This window comes from Kwoniella mangroviensis (genome assembly GCF_000507465.2).
Source record: "Kwoniella mangroviensis CBS 8507 chromosome 1 map unlocalized Ctg02, whole genome shotgun sequence".
In the NCBI taxonomy this organism is placed as follows: Eukaryota; Fungi; Basidiomycota; class Tremellomycetes; order Tremellales; family Cryptococcaceae; genus Kwoniella; species Kwoniella mangrovensis.
In genome coordinates this window covers 1542840-1557044 of record NW_027062534.1, presented here as the reverse complement: position 1 = coordinate 1557044, position 14205 = coordinate 1542840, and the positions used below count along the sequence as shown (strand labels likewise).

Here is a 14205-nt window from a genome sequence, read left to right as displayed (position 1 = left end):
TTGTCTGTCCATGTCATTCAACGGTCCCACCTCCAATCTTTCTCACGCTAATGTGAGTGGAACCTTTTGACAAACAAACACAAAGGTAGTATTTGGGTATACAATCATCACATGGCATGATCGGATCCACAGATCGTCCTCGGAAGCAGATCCCTTCAAACGGAGTTTATCAAGTGTACTCGGAATCTTTTTGAAGCGCATCTTGCCACAGTATGACTCCCAGCGTAAGCCATCGGGGGTCTAACAGGATAGAAAAGTACAGTACATGTCCAACTAGACGTAACAGGAAGAACAACAACATACCAGTATATAGATCAGTACAAAAGTTTAACAAGTCCACCAAGACAGTTCCGAATACCAAGAGACACAAAACGAACAATAACGATCAAACAAATCATCTATAACGTCCCTTCCAGATGCGCATTATATGCGATCTCGGAACAGTCTATCTGGACCTACTACTCTCCCCTTCACCAGGTCTAAAACTAATTACTTCCAAACACGTTCTGCCCTCCCTCTGACAGAGCAATACCACTCGATCGGACCTGAACCCAATCCTCCAAACAGCATCACAAGGTCTAGTAAGTTCCCTAATGAACCTACCGGACTTGACATCCCATAGTTTCACTCTGCCGTCATTCCCACCGGACACTATGAATTTATCGTTGAATTGGAGACACGTCACGGAATTGTCATGCGCGCATAGACGGTGGAGGGTCGACAAGTTGTTGAGGTCGAATATGATGACTCTGCCGTCTGATCCACCTGTGATGAGGCGGTTGGAGGAGAGTTGTAGTTGACCGACGAGAGCGGTATGACCTTGAAGAAGGGCTAGGCATTCACTGTAAGATGGAGGATTAGCTAAGTGTACGCTTTGATATGTAACGTGGATAGACTGGTAAACCAGATCGAGTGTCGTATGGTATAAGGAATTTCACAAAGATAGAAGTAGGAATGGACATTTCGAAAAAATGGTTCTTTTAATCACAATGACACTCACCCAGTGGCTCCACTCCACACCCTGATCGTACTATCCAAACTACCCGTAATCACGGTCTGCCCATCAAATGCGACCGAGTATATCTGGTGATAATGTCCTCTGAGGGTATGGAGACACTCGCCCGTATCCAGATCCCATATTTTGGACGTGTAATCGTAACTTCCAGATACAGCTTTATTCCCAGCTATCTCGACGCAACGTACAGATTCATCATGTCCTTCCAAAACATGTAAGAGGAAACCATTCTCAATATCCCATACTCTAAGTGTATGATCTCTTGATCCCGAGATGGCAATGGGTCTTCGATCAAGTACTTTCAAACATCTTATAGTAGATCTATGACCTCTCATCGAATGAATCAATTCTCCTGTATCTAAATTCCACACTTTCACTTCTTTGTCGCATCCTGCCGAAACCACCAGATTGTTTTTATTTCCCTTCCACCCTCTTGCACATCCGCAGGGATCACTCGATCGCTGCTTCTTACCTTCTCCTCCCCCGTCTTTGTAGGTACAAGATTCGGCATTTGAGTAGCTTTTATGTTCATTGCCACCAATACCCAATCCCATTAATCCATTATGATTGTTATGGGAAGATGAGTTGGTGGATGAAAAGCCCATAGCGGTGTTCGGTCTGATAGGTTGATACTGATAATCTGATATCTGATTATTGGCGAAGATACCGCCTGGTAAATTGGAATTCAGACCGAAAGCAAATGAACCTGCAGAAGAAGATGTGGATAAAGGTGGATGACGTTCGGTCGTAGGTCCACCAGCGAAAGATGATCTTCTAGATTGACCATTATCCCTATAAGTATCTGAAGCTTTTGTCCAGGTATATGTCGTATTGTTGTTATTCCCACTGCCACCCAGAAGATCTTGAGATTCATCTTCATCTGATTCTTCCCCGTTGGGAGAAGCAGATACCAAAACCATTGCCCAGACACCTTGTCTATGTCCCAGTAATGATCGCAGGTACGTTCCAGTGACTGCATCAAATACGTGAATCTTGTTGTTTGCCATTCCGACGACGATGTGCGAATCGTCGAAACAGAGCGTCGTCACTACTGCGTCGTCGGTCGATATGTGATTGGCCAATTTTCGACCACCAGATAGCCAGTTCGATTCTATAGGTTATTGAGAGAATCAGTCTGGGTCCTTACCTCCCTGACCTTGCGATGCCTGCTTATAGGAAGAAATCCTACTTACCCGTCAGATAAGCATTCTTAAATCTATTTTTGAATGTGCCATTTTCCTTTTCCTTCAACCTCGAGGCCAAAGTGGTACTACTACTAGCCAAGTTCAATACCCTTCTTTCAAATCCGAAAGGTGTCGCTCTTTTGATATACGATTGAGAATGGGATCCATCTGGCGTCTGCGCAACAGCCACTGCTACTATGCTGGAATTTTTGACATTACTGGTAGTAGGAAAAGAACCGGACGTCTGAGTACTTCTTCTTCTTATACCGATCGAAGGTCTATTACTATTGAAGAAAGAAGTTGGTGGAGGGGGATTAGGGAAATTGTGTCTATCAAATAAGTCTTTCCACGTTTGTTCATCTTGTAATAGTTGGTTCCAGTAATTTGATACTTGAGCTGCTCGAGCTAGAGTTCTAGGCTCATCAACCTGCAATGGGACACCATACATATTAGCTAATGCGTATTGATAGGATAGGCATGATGCATCACTTACGAAGCTCAGACAATGCAATGCCAATTCTGCTGGTAATTCTCTTAGGAAATCACGTCTCAACAGGGGCTCGATCTTACGTGATACGACCAACGCCTCGTTTAACCTCAATTCACCAATCAATGAATTTAGAAAGGTGAATCGTTGAGACGGTGATAAAGTAGTGAAGGAATGTAAGAGTCCTTGAGGGTCTGAGTACAATATGAATAACAGAATGAAGGATCAATTTTTCAAGATCATGGTGGCATGATGGTACGAGCGAAGGTCTGACTCACCTCGCACATCGCTCTGTTTACCCTTACCTTTCCCTTTCCACATTTGCCCTACCATTTCTTCGTCCGAGCTTTCATCTTGTCTGAATGCCCTTCTATCCGCTGGGCTCGGACTGGGCGCGGGTGTAGGTGGACTTAGAGTGTTACCGTTCTTAGTGGATGTTTGGGTTGACCCGAGTGGGCCAGGGGAAGGTGTAGGTAGCGGTATAGGCTGCTGACTGATTGATAGCGATGATAGCGCTAGTGTAGCATCTCGAGGAAATGATGAGGTCAAGGGGGTATGTGATGGTGGAGAAGGTGGCGGTCTTGTCCAATGTGGTTGTTGGGGTATCAAGGGGAGGGTTGACGGTCGTGTAGGTTGAGATGGGGATTTGGAAGACATTGTGATTTGGGGGATGTTCACAGTCGATCAACGACAAGGACGGAACAAGAAACAAGTGTTAGGAGTCCAGCAGGGCAGAGGTTTGGGTGAGTAGGGCCCAGCAGTAGACAGCAAGCAAACGAGTCGATGGTTGTTGATCGGTGAGATGGATGAAAGGCGATCTCATTGAATGGGTTTGTCATGAATCCTTATCCATTCAGTCAGTTCAAATCAAAGTCGCTGTCACCTGCCATGCCGGTCTGGGGCCGATCACACTCGAACGGAATCAAATCCGAATCACCATACGAGTACACACCATACAAGAATACTTGTGCCACCATCGACAGTATTACTGATGAAATAACCATTATGCATTCTCCTTACACAGCCCGCTGAGGACGAACAGGAGATTCTGGTCGCCATGATGTACAGTTTGCAGTCATTCGATCCGCCATCTAAATTGCTGCACTGGTTTCTCGTTGAAATGTATGTAAACTTATAAATGGTACGCGCATGACCAGCATAACCAGTGTGCCACTTTCCAATGAAAGAGATACGAGTACTGCTCAACCACGCCACGTAGTGAATTGCTCCATCAATTCAACTCAACAGCGCGTTCAATCCTTCAATTCTGTCGACTCGTCTTCTACACTACATAACTCATCCATCCAAGACAGACCATACGCTATCATGGATCCTACCAAAGCTCAAACCCAGGCGACGTTCGCGCATCTCAAATCACAGAAAGCCAACAAGGTGAGTTGATCGTTCAGACCGAATGAAAAAACACGTCTTCAGTTCGTTGTCTATTTCTACGATCGACTGATACTCATCAATCACTGTCCCCCGACCACCCCTTGGGCAAGCCACATATCATCTGAGAAGAGCTGATTACTGATGTATACTTTATATCGCCATAGCAATGCTTCGACTGCGGTGCTAAGAACCCTACTTGGACGTCAATCACTTTTGGTATTTACCTATGTTTGGATTGTTCGTCGGTACATCGTAACTTGGGTGTACACATTTCTTTCGTTCGGTGAGTAATCTAAAGCTAAGATACATCCCTCTCAATAAACATCCGAGTCTCTGTATAAGCTGGATGTAGGAAAGAACACATCCATCTCTTTACTTAGAGTGCATAAAGTAAGGCTAATCAAGCTACTACTCTTTCTATACGACAGATCGACCAACCTCGATTCATGGTCTTTGCAACAACTCCGTACTCTCAAAGTAGGGGGTAACGGTCCAATCCGAGAGTTCTTCACCAAACACGGTGGAGCCAACCTTTTACCTCCAGCCAATTCCGACGCGAGAGGTAGATACACTAGTAGACAAGCGGGGTTGTACAAGGAGGAATTGGCTAGACGTATTGCCGAGGATGCAACTAGGTGAGTGTTTTATCACTGTCAATCTCGACATCCCTTCCGTGGTTGCAGTAACTAAATTCGCATGCTTGAAATCTGAAATTAGAAACCCTCATGGTATCCATATAGATGGACTTGAACTTACCCCTCTCGCCTCACCATCCAAGGCAGCAGGCGATGATGATTTCTTTTCAACATGGGACAAACCTTCACCTGCATCTTCCAAACCAGCTTCTCCCGCCCCTGGCTCTACATCCAAAGCTGCTGGTCCACCGTCCATCGGATCAGGTCCCAAGCCTGCTGCGAGTGGTCCGGGAACTATCACTTCATCATCTTTACGTTCAGGTACTACCGCATCTAGACCTGTAGCCTCATCGAGATTATCTTCATCAACCACTGCGGGAGGTACGACTGCTTCCAGTGGAGGAGGGAAGTTGAGTAAATTAGGGGCTAAGAAGGCAGCTACGTCGATCAACTTTGAAGAAGCCCAACGTAAAGCCCTAGAAGAGGAGGAGAGAATAAAGAGACTAGGGTACGATAAGAAGAAGGAAGAGGAGGAAGCTAGAGCTTTGAAAGAGAGAGAAGCAGAAGAAAAAAGAAAAGCACAAGCTGCTTCAAGTAGTAGAAGCTCGACTCCCCTGAGTAGTAGCGCGCCGAGAAAGGAGGAAAGTAAACCTGCGCCGGTAAGGTTGGGTTTTGGACAGACTGCTGGACAAGCCGCACCTGCACAGACTAAGGCGTGAGTTTATCAAATCATCTAAGACCGAGCTGAGTACACCGTATGATTTGTGCTAATTGTTGTATTTACGTGTCACAGACGAGCTGCTCAAGTAGATGATGTTCACGTAGCAAGAGATAAATTCGGAAATCAAAAGGGTAAGTCGTTGATTTTTAAGTCATAAGACCTTGATCCTTCGTATTCCTCTCTATCATTCATTGTGAATTCGTAACAATACATACTGATCCGATCATCGTCATCAGGTATCTCCTCGGATATGTATTTCGGAAGAGGGACATACGATCCCCAAGCGGCCAACGAGGCTCAAACTCGTTTGAGAGATTTCCAAGGAGCCACGGCGATCTCTTCCAATGCATATTTCGGTAGACCCGAAGAAGATCAGGAGGATGATGGGTACGGTGGACTGGCCGGTTCGGGCGGGCCAGGCGGAGACGGTCTGATGGACAATGAGACTATCCAAGGGCTCGAGAGGAACATCCGGGATATTGCAGGAAGAGTTATGGCTAATCCAGATGTGCAGAATTTAGGTGATCAACTCAGGATGGGTGCTCTGAAGGTGAGTATATCAACTTCAACAATCGTTAAATCATCGTACAAGAATGTCAACTTTGAATGATAATCCTTCTCGATGCTGTCATTCTATCTCGTGCGTTGTCGCTGATCGATCGTTTCGATTTTTTTAGTTATCCGATTACTTATCTTCTTTCGAAGGACAAGGTCGATAAATTTACCTTACTTGGAAAAGCTTTTTACTTCTGTCAATACCAACACAGTCTACTCCGCTTCTATAGAACCTCAGATCTTTCTATTCAAATGGGATGAGTAAATCACAAAATACAGGAATAGAACTTGCTCTCTCAACATCATCTTATATATTTTTCTTTGAATATTGTGTACGATCTTCTTTATTTCTATATACCCCTTTATGCAAAATACTACGAAATAATTTGGGGAAAGACGTGATCTTCACATTTTCTGCTGATGAAGCTAATTGGTGTCTCCACAACCATTTGACTATCGTCCTTCTCGGATAGGCATTATATAATTCATAAATCGGACACGAGGATGAATTTGAGATATACATAAATTGAATTTGTATGGAGGGATATTAATTGGCTACATATAACAACGATACTTGTCCTTCTTTCAGACGATCCAGTCCGAAACTCATTCAAGAAAGCTTGATACAGGAGCTTAAGCTTGGATGGATGATTTCCTGATTCTGTTCTTTGCCAAAGTCAAACCGTGAGTCAAGAACAAATACGATTTGAATGCTTTTCTTGCGAAATCATTCTTGTATAAATCTTCAGGATAATCTGCACCAAGCTTATATGCTGCGGCCTATTCACACAAAGCAAACTGATTAGCAAATGTTGTTTCAACAATCGACCAGAATAAAGCTGGATAGCGAGAATAGTGAGTGCATAATGAAAAGAGAGGAAACGATATACTCACTGTACCGGATATGACAGCAACTTCATGGGCGTTAACCAAAGTCCAGGCAGCAGCATAAGTAGTATGATTCTTGTTTCTGTTAAGCAGCCATACGAATGGTACTACAAATGCGTAATGGGTCCATCCATGACAAAGCTGATGCCACCAATCTTCACGAACTATGGCAAGTAGGGTAGGAAATATGTATTATCAGTGAAGGCGCTTTTGAGTTGTACGAGGTAGCTTGATATGGGGGAATTCTGACTCACTGATTTTATCTTTCTTAATTTCATCTTTGGTCCAAGTTTGTTGATCTCGCTTGTTCAAATAGATAGTTTGGAAGATATGTTCCTCTAGGGGTAGGTTCTGTAAGACATGAAATGTCAATCAACTTCCCATCCTCATTCCAGTGACACTACTAATACAGAAGATAAAGACTTACCTTGTCAAGTTGATATTGGAAATTCGTACAATCAAAGCACATTTCCTACATGACCAAAACATAAGTCAGTACATCAAGTGATGATTGTGATAGTGGATGCTCGAGTATCACTCACAAGTAGCCTGGGGTTCTTAGGTACTTGCTTGATCAAGTACATTCTACGATACATCATGCATCAGGGTCAATTCCCATTTGATTATAAGTAAACACCACAACTCACGGTTGGAAACCTTTTTCACCCTTTCTTACTCTCTGTGAATCATCTCTACCATTTATATTTTCGACAGCTTGCGATTCATCATATTCGATTGTGTAGTACTTCTTAATGTAGTCGACATCCTATATCCGACTCACCCTCTTTCAGCTCCCCATTTTATGTTGTGCAAAATACGAAATGAGGGATATGTAAAAATTTATTGTGGATTCAACTCACCGTATGAGTAACAGTAATATCATCACTCCATTTGGTATTTCCCAAAACCCATTTCTCCCTTTTACTGGCAGTCTTACCCAATACCCTCTTAGCTGTATCAGCTAATGTACACAGTACGATCTCGTCGTATACTTCCTCTGTAGCTGGTAGATCATGATCTGCGCCATCGGGATTATGGAGGTCTTCCTGTTGACGTCGTGGACGGAGCATCACTTTGACGACGGGATCTCGAGAGGTTACAGCTGCTAACTCGGTGTTGAGACGGACCTGGAAGATATGACAAGCGTTTGTCAGCTTCCCATGATCATCGTATACACTGGAGAACAAGCTAGGTAGAATGTAATCGTTATTTTATCACTCACAGTGACTCCCCTCTCTTCCAATTTACCTTGCCAAGTCCTATAAAACTCGCTACTCTCCGGGAACACCACCATAGGAGGTAAGTTGGATGACATCGACTTGGGATCGCAGGGGTACCACATTCCGTATGTAGGGGAGGTGTAGAGTCGTTCCATCATTATAGTAGGTAAGTCGGGCGTAGCGTTACCAGTTCCTACAATACGGTCAATCAAGCGTAAGCTTTCGTTATGCGTGGATGTGGTATGTAGGGAAGTGTGCGACTTACCCAAGAATAGAGCGAGGGAAGGGAACAACATATAATCTATGAATTCCTCTGACAATCCAGCGATCTTACAAGATACTTTGATAGGTATCAATGCCCAGAAAAGTTCAGTCCATCTGATGATCTTTAAGAATCTATTGAATTTCTTGATATCCGATGAATGTTGAGCAACCAAATTGGTAGGAAACAAATTTGTCCAGAATTTATCACCTTTACCGAACGATACTTGTAATTCTACTGGTTCCTCTTCATAGCCGCATTTACGAAAATGATGGAAAGTATGTTGATAGATGTATGATCCACCTTGGACACCTTGATTCATCCAGTTCGCACCGTGTTTCTTATCGATAGGGATGGAGAATGCTTGCCCACCGCAGTATGCTTGCGCATCTAAAACAAAATATAATCTCAGTACTATGATTGAGAATGAGCTGTTCAGACAAAACGGAATGAACAACTCACCGATGATAGTGACATCGAATCGATCAGGATGATTACTCAGTCCATCCGCACATGACATACCAGCCGCACCTGCTCCTACAATCAGGACTTTCTTCCTATTTGATGAAGTACTGTTCCTAGGCATGTTGACTCATTGATTGTTATCGTTCCTATTGGTGTGCTCAAGAGATAAAGATGAGTGATTGAATGATAGATAGTCGATGTTCTATTTATAAAGCTGTAAGATGATGAAGAACCAAGATCGTATCGTACCACTGAATGTTTCTATTTATCTAAGAAAGGAGAGACTGAATGACGGTAATTGCAATCTGGTAATTGATATCTGAATCGATCGGAACATGATCTCTCCCTTTGCATCTCACATCTCAGCACTGCGAGTACTCATAGCATGATGAGAATGTTTCACTCTCATCGAAAGTAGCAAGAGTAAATTCGATCGGATGGTTGTTTTGATTTTTCTGAATAATCGGTTATGACGACATTCATCCCGAGTGAGTTTGCGTTAGATCGGCTAAATCGATCAGTTATCCAAGACTCCTCCTCCCACTCACGTGTGGATTAATCTGATACATAAGATGGCTGAAGGGGTGATACAATGGTGGGTTCATATGCTTTTTACACGATGATGGATGGAATATACACACTATGATAGGTATTAACGACATAATCATAAGTTGTACAATCATACTTCTGACGTACACACGACACATGAAACACCGTTGAATGGTGATGAACTAAATGAATGATGTGAAAATGGTAACCAGCCAATCCTCTTCAACATCCATCACCTGCGATAATCATTTCTTCCCGTTCTTCTTGTCGTTCTTGTCCCCCTTCTTAGCAACCTTCTCACTTGGAGGAGTCCAATCATCGTCGTCCTCCTTATCGAGAATTGACTTGCTTCTAGTTGTTGAAGCCTTTGACGCATTCGCTTTAGTCGTAGCCTTGGCAGGTCGTCCTTGACTGTGCTTGGTTGTATCGATCGCTTGAGAATGTTGTGGTTGTTGAGATGAAGTGGTAGGTTGAGTCGACTCCAATTCATCTTCACTGAGCTCAGACGATTGATCGTTTCCGCCTTTGACCATCGTCACATCCTTCTTGGAGTGTTTGTCAGCTCACCATATCAAGACAGAGAGTAAAATGCTCGATATTCACAGATTGCTTCCCTTTCCCCTTATCAGTCGCATCTTTACCATATTCGCCAGGATCAGGAAGGTCGGAATCGTTGATGTCATCGGAATAGTGATCGTCTTCTTGTTGGGTTTTATCTACTCGTGATCGCTTTTGGCTGACGGGCGGGGGATTGAGCTTGTCACTAGGAGGGTGTTGGTCGAGGTGTCGCTTTTTTGGATTCGGCGCTTTGGCTGTCGATCTGGCGATTCCAGGTGTAGTTAAGATTTGAGGGATCTGGGAGACAGAAGGAGTGGCAGCAGGCTTCAAAGAAGCACCGGAGACACCTTGGCGTAATGTCTATATTTTAGATCAGTGTTAGCTTGTTCCAATGGCCCGTACATCCCATGACACTCACTTCAATTTCCTTATCTTTTGTCACACCATCCTTTTCCAGCTTCTCGATACGTTCCAATTGCTGGATACCCATCAGCATTCATGCCCCAAACAGCGTGGGGTGTGCTATATGCATTTGCAAGCTTACAGATTTAATCTCATTTTCTACAAACGGACACAACCTAACAGTCAGTCATGGAAAGCACATCGCAGTAGGATCACTGCTCACTGAACTTGCGCCGTTCATCAGCAAGATCATCTTTAAATCCAGTGTGCGCTGTCAGCTCAACATACCACGAGATGACGTTTGCTACACTCACTCTTTTGACCTTCTTCCGCCCAGTCATGAAGTCTGATCTCGCTCGGTGTCTGATAGTAGAATTTTAGACGCTTAAGGTTCTTGAGTCAGTCCTGACAGTACTCACCGATGTTCCAGCTTTATATCTCTGAATCGCCGCCTCTACGGGTTCTTGAGGCTTGTTTCTGAGTTCTTGCAATTCAGCGATTGTATAGTCGAGCTCCTTTGTTGTACCATCGGGATTAGCATGGGAACTTGGTGTGGTAATCTCGCAACAATTTTCAAGATACATACCTGTCGACACGCTCTCAAATCTTCTTTAACCTGAGGGTTCATCAGTCAGATCTCTTCACCAATGTTCACTCACTCACCTTGGCCACGACTTCATTCTCAGCAACTCCATCCGATCTACCGCCGATCTTGATTTGCTGACCCAGAGCTTTGATGTCGTTCTTCAATTCTTTCAATTCCTGATTGGAACGATATACCAATCAGCACGATGATCCCTGCTCCAGTTGATCGAGCTACCCACCTGCTTGTCGCGAGCCTCAACTCTAGCTTGAAGATTGGATATGGTATCTTCAAGTTGTGCGCATCGACTTTTCGATTCCTAAGTTCGACATGGATGATAAGTGTAGCACTCGCTGTTAGTGCAAAGAGTATTACTCACTTGCACCTGTCCGAGATATTCCTGACACCTCTCCTCGGCTCGTCCTTTCTCAGCTTGAAGGGCGTTAATGGTTGATTCCAGCTGCTTGACTTTATCTCGTAAGTCTGTAGCTTTCTGGGATAATCGATCTCTCTCTTCAAACACTGCTTGATTCTCCTCCATTTGCTTTAAGGTCTCATCGTGCTCCCTTTGAAGGCTTAGGTGGACATGGATCAGTCATGGACATTTCCATATCAGGAAGAACTTACGTTTCAAGTAACTGGATCCCTTTATCGTATCGGAATTTAAGGTTCTCAGATTGTTTCTTGTTTTCGTCTTTCGCTTCTTGGAGTCGATTTTGGTGCTTCGTGTCAAGTTGAGCGAGCATATCTTTGATGTCATCTCCTTCTAAGCCCTTGTCTCTGAAAAGATCGAGAGACTCCTGTGTAAGAGTTTCATAGGACTCGATGGTATTTTGGAGCTTCGTCATTTCGAGTTGCACTTTGGTAAGCCTGCATGGTATTACTATCAGTACATCTTTTTCCAGCACAGATTGTAACTCACTCCTTTTCAGTCTGCTGAACTCTCTCGTTTAATACGATGTTACGCTCAACCAAAATCTTCAGAGACGCCTCGTCAGAGCTTCTGGCAGACTTGAGACTTTATATGTGTGGTGATCGTTAATACCAGCCTGCATGCGAAAAAGGAAGTAATACACTCACTGGGTAACATAGTCGTCCACCTTCTGTAGAGACTGTGCGACGTTCGACTCGTATTGGTTGACTTTCGTTTGCAGTTTGACGCTATTGCAAATCGTGATTAGTTATACCGACAAAGCTGAGGAAGAATATCTGAACCTACTTCTCGGCTTCCTTTTGAGACAGATTTGACTTCAGTCGATCATTGTCTTCTCTAACTTTGTCGAGATCCTCATTCATCTTCGACGAATGCGCGATCTCATTTTTGATCTCGTTGCAAGCAGTACGGATACCTGCAAAAGAGGTACCGAGACTCTCAACGCCTAAGATCAGTCAGCGATGGTATCAACATGAGATAACAGGATAAACCATCTGACGGCGTACTAAATTGGAGCGGAGCGATCTGTTTCTCTCTGATGTCCCTCATAGCCTGAACATCTTCGTCCTGTAATAATCTGTTCCATTGCTCTTGTCGCTCTTTTGAGATTTGTTCAACCTCAGACAGGCGCTGCGTCTCGATTTTTGCTCTATACTTATGATTGTCAGCGTGACTTTTGACTATCTCTCGAATGTCACTCACTTAGCATGTGCTTTCTCAACTTCTCTCCTTGCATTAGCTTCGCTCTTAGCTTTAGCCGCAATCAAACCCCGGATTTTTTGTTCGAGTTCACCATTTGTTCCTAGCAGTCTTGCTATTTCTTGATCTCGACAAGCAACAGCTCGTGGGTACCACTCATTCTTGATTCTCTATGTGAAAATGATTATAATCTTAGCATGGAAAATAGAAGCCTTCTCTGTGCTGCACTCACCAGCTCGTCATACTGATCACGAGCAAAGTACAAGACTTCCTCGACGGTTTGGTTGATTGAACCAAATTCATTTTCAGGGTTGTAGGATGACGCATTTTCGGAAGGAGAGGTCTCTTGTCCTTCACCATGATGTTGTGCTTGATATGCGGAACTATTGACATTGTTTCGGGGAAATGCGCCTTCGTTGATAACCGACTTACTTCTACCCATCTTGACACTGGTACCAAGAGTAGGTTGAGATTCGGTTCTTTGGTCTTGACGACCTGTTCGACGTCTTCCTCGAGGTTCAGGAATATCGTATGCGGTCGACTGAACATCCTCCTCCTGCTCTTCCTGATAGAAGGAAGATCGGCCTACAGGAGGCATGGAACTTTCTCTCTTCAATCGTTGAGAATCAGATTTGGACCTCTGCTGTTGAGGGTATTCATGAGTCGATCTCTCTTGAAGTGGCGAGACTTTGGGTTGAGAATAATTGATCTCAATATTACCAGTGTATCCTCGAGTGGGTTCTACCATAGGAGGTGATTGTTCGATGTTTTCTTGTTTGAACTTGATAAAATCCTCAGCCGATGATGGTTGAGTCTTCTTTAAGGCGGGTTTGAGAGGAACTTGATGAGCACCTGCAGCGGGAAATCCACTGGATGGACCATGATCTCGGGGAGAAGGTTGAGGTTGATTAGTGGAGTGAGTTCGACCTTGGGTCGGATTTTCGGCATGGCGTTGATCTTGATGAGCTTGGGTTTGCGCATTGGTTTCGTATTGATAACGGAGATTGGCTTGTTGTCGGATTTGCGGTTCAGCTTGTTGTCGAGGTTGAACATCATGATGAGAAGATGTTCGACCAGGCGGATTAGTGTGGACTGAACCAGAAGGAAATCCGCTCCTGCCTGGAATGGTTGGCAGGACTTCCTCGTTGGCATCGACGGATCCTCCTACAGGTCGAGAAGGTCGTCGGGTATCTTCGGCTGATCTGGAGGGAGGGAAGGATGATCCGGGGAAGGCAGAGCTTTCATTTTGACTCATCGATGCTTGAGAGTAATAGGGTCCATGAGGTGGGACGTATGGTGGTTTAGCACCGTAAGGGTAATTCGAACGAGTTCTGGGTTGGGTCATCTGTCTCAATGAGTAAGTATTAAGACTGACGAATGTGAGTGAGAGAAAAGTTCACCTTGACTGAGGATGACTTGACTATCATCGGCAATTATCAGCTGAGGTCTTGGAAGGAAGAGGAAGATGACCATGAAAGATCGTAAAGGGTGGCAAATCCTTCCTTTTCCTCGGTGACGGGTCTTCTCATCCCACCTAGAAGAGGCAGTGGAACGGAACTCACCTGAGACCAGGTCGCTGTCAGCTCGGAGGTGTCAGTACGAAGCCGACTAGATGTGCAGATCAATAGGAAGGGAGAAAAGGAGCAGATAACGGGA

The 14205-nt window shown here is 44.3% G+C and overlaps 4 protein-coding genes across 4 annotated transcripts; 1 reads left to right on the top strand and 3 right to left on the bottom strand.

Moving 5' to 3' along the window:
* Nucleotides 1–445: 445 nt before the first annotated feature.
* I203_105684 (uncharacterized protein) lies at nucleotides 446–3343 on the bottom strand (the record flags this gene model as incomplete). The annotated part of the gene is made up of 5 exons (XM_019144836.1): nucleotides 446–842; nucleotides 1001–2126; nucleotides 2209–2626; nucleotides 2693–2880; nucleotides 2965–3343. The coding sequence occupies 5 exons, from the start codon at nucleotides 3341–3343 to the stop codon at nucleotides 446–448; spliced, it is 2508 nt and encodes an 835-aa protein (XP_019006171.1).
* A 669-nt stretch (nucleotides 3344–4012) lies between these two features.
* On the top strand, nucleotides 4013–6153 carry I203_105683 (uncharacterized protein; the record flags this gene model as incomplete). Its single annotated transcript, XM_019144835.2, has 7 exons — nucleotides 4013–4078; nucleotides 4243–4361; nucleotides 4507–4713; nucleotides 4796–5428; nucleotides 5507–5565; nucleotides 5671–5984; nucleotides 6112–6153. The coding sequence occupies 7 exons, from the start codon at nucleotides 4013–4015 to the stop codon at nucleotides 6151–6153; spliced, it is 1440 nt and encodes a 479-aa protein (XP_019006170.2).
* Nucleotides 6154–6622: 469 nt separating this feature from the next.
* I203_105682 (uncharacterized protein) lies at nucleotides 6623–8945 on the bottom strand (the record flags this gene model as incomplete). The annotated part of the gene is made up of 10 exons (XM_019144834.1): nucleotides 6623–6769; nucleotides 6884–7041; nucleotides 7132–7228; nucleotides 7305–7349; nucleotides 7420–7462; nucleotides 7525–7643; nucleotides 7738–8004; nucleotides 8100–8290; nucleotides 8363–8749; nucleotides 8822–8945. 10 exons carry the CDS (start codon nucleotides 8943–8945, stop codon nucleotides 6623–6625), a joined length of 1578 nt encoding a protein of 525 aa, XP_019006169.1.
* A 673-nt stretch (nucleotides 8946–9618) lies between these two features.
* On the bottom strand, nucleotides 9619–13894 carry I203_105681 (uncharacterized protein; the record flags this gene model as incomplete). Its single annotated transcript, XM_019144833.1, has 18 exons — nucleotides 9619–9918; nucleotides 9977–10291; nucleotides 10350–10409; nucleotides 10476–10492; nucleotides 10557–10586; nucleotides 10648–10696; nucleotides 10753–10848; nucleotides 10920–10949; nucleotides 10997–11095; nucleotides 11158–11235; nucleotides 11296–11491; nucleotides 11544–11786; nucleotides 11839–11934; nucleotides 11997–12077; nucleotides 12136–12295; nucleotides 12357–12499; nucleotides 12553–12719; nucleotides 12782–13894. The coding sequence occupies 18 exons, from the start codon at nucleotides 13892–13894 to the stop codon at nucleotides 9619–9621; spliced, it is 3273 nt and encodes a 1090-aa protein (XP_019006168.1).
* Nucleotides 13895–14205: the final 311 nt, after the last annotated feature.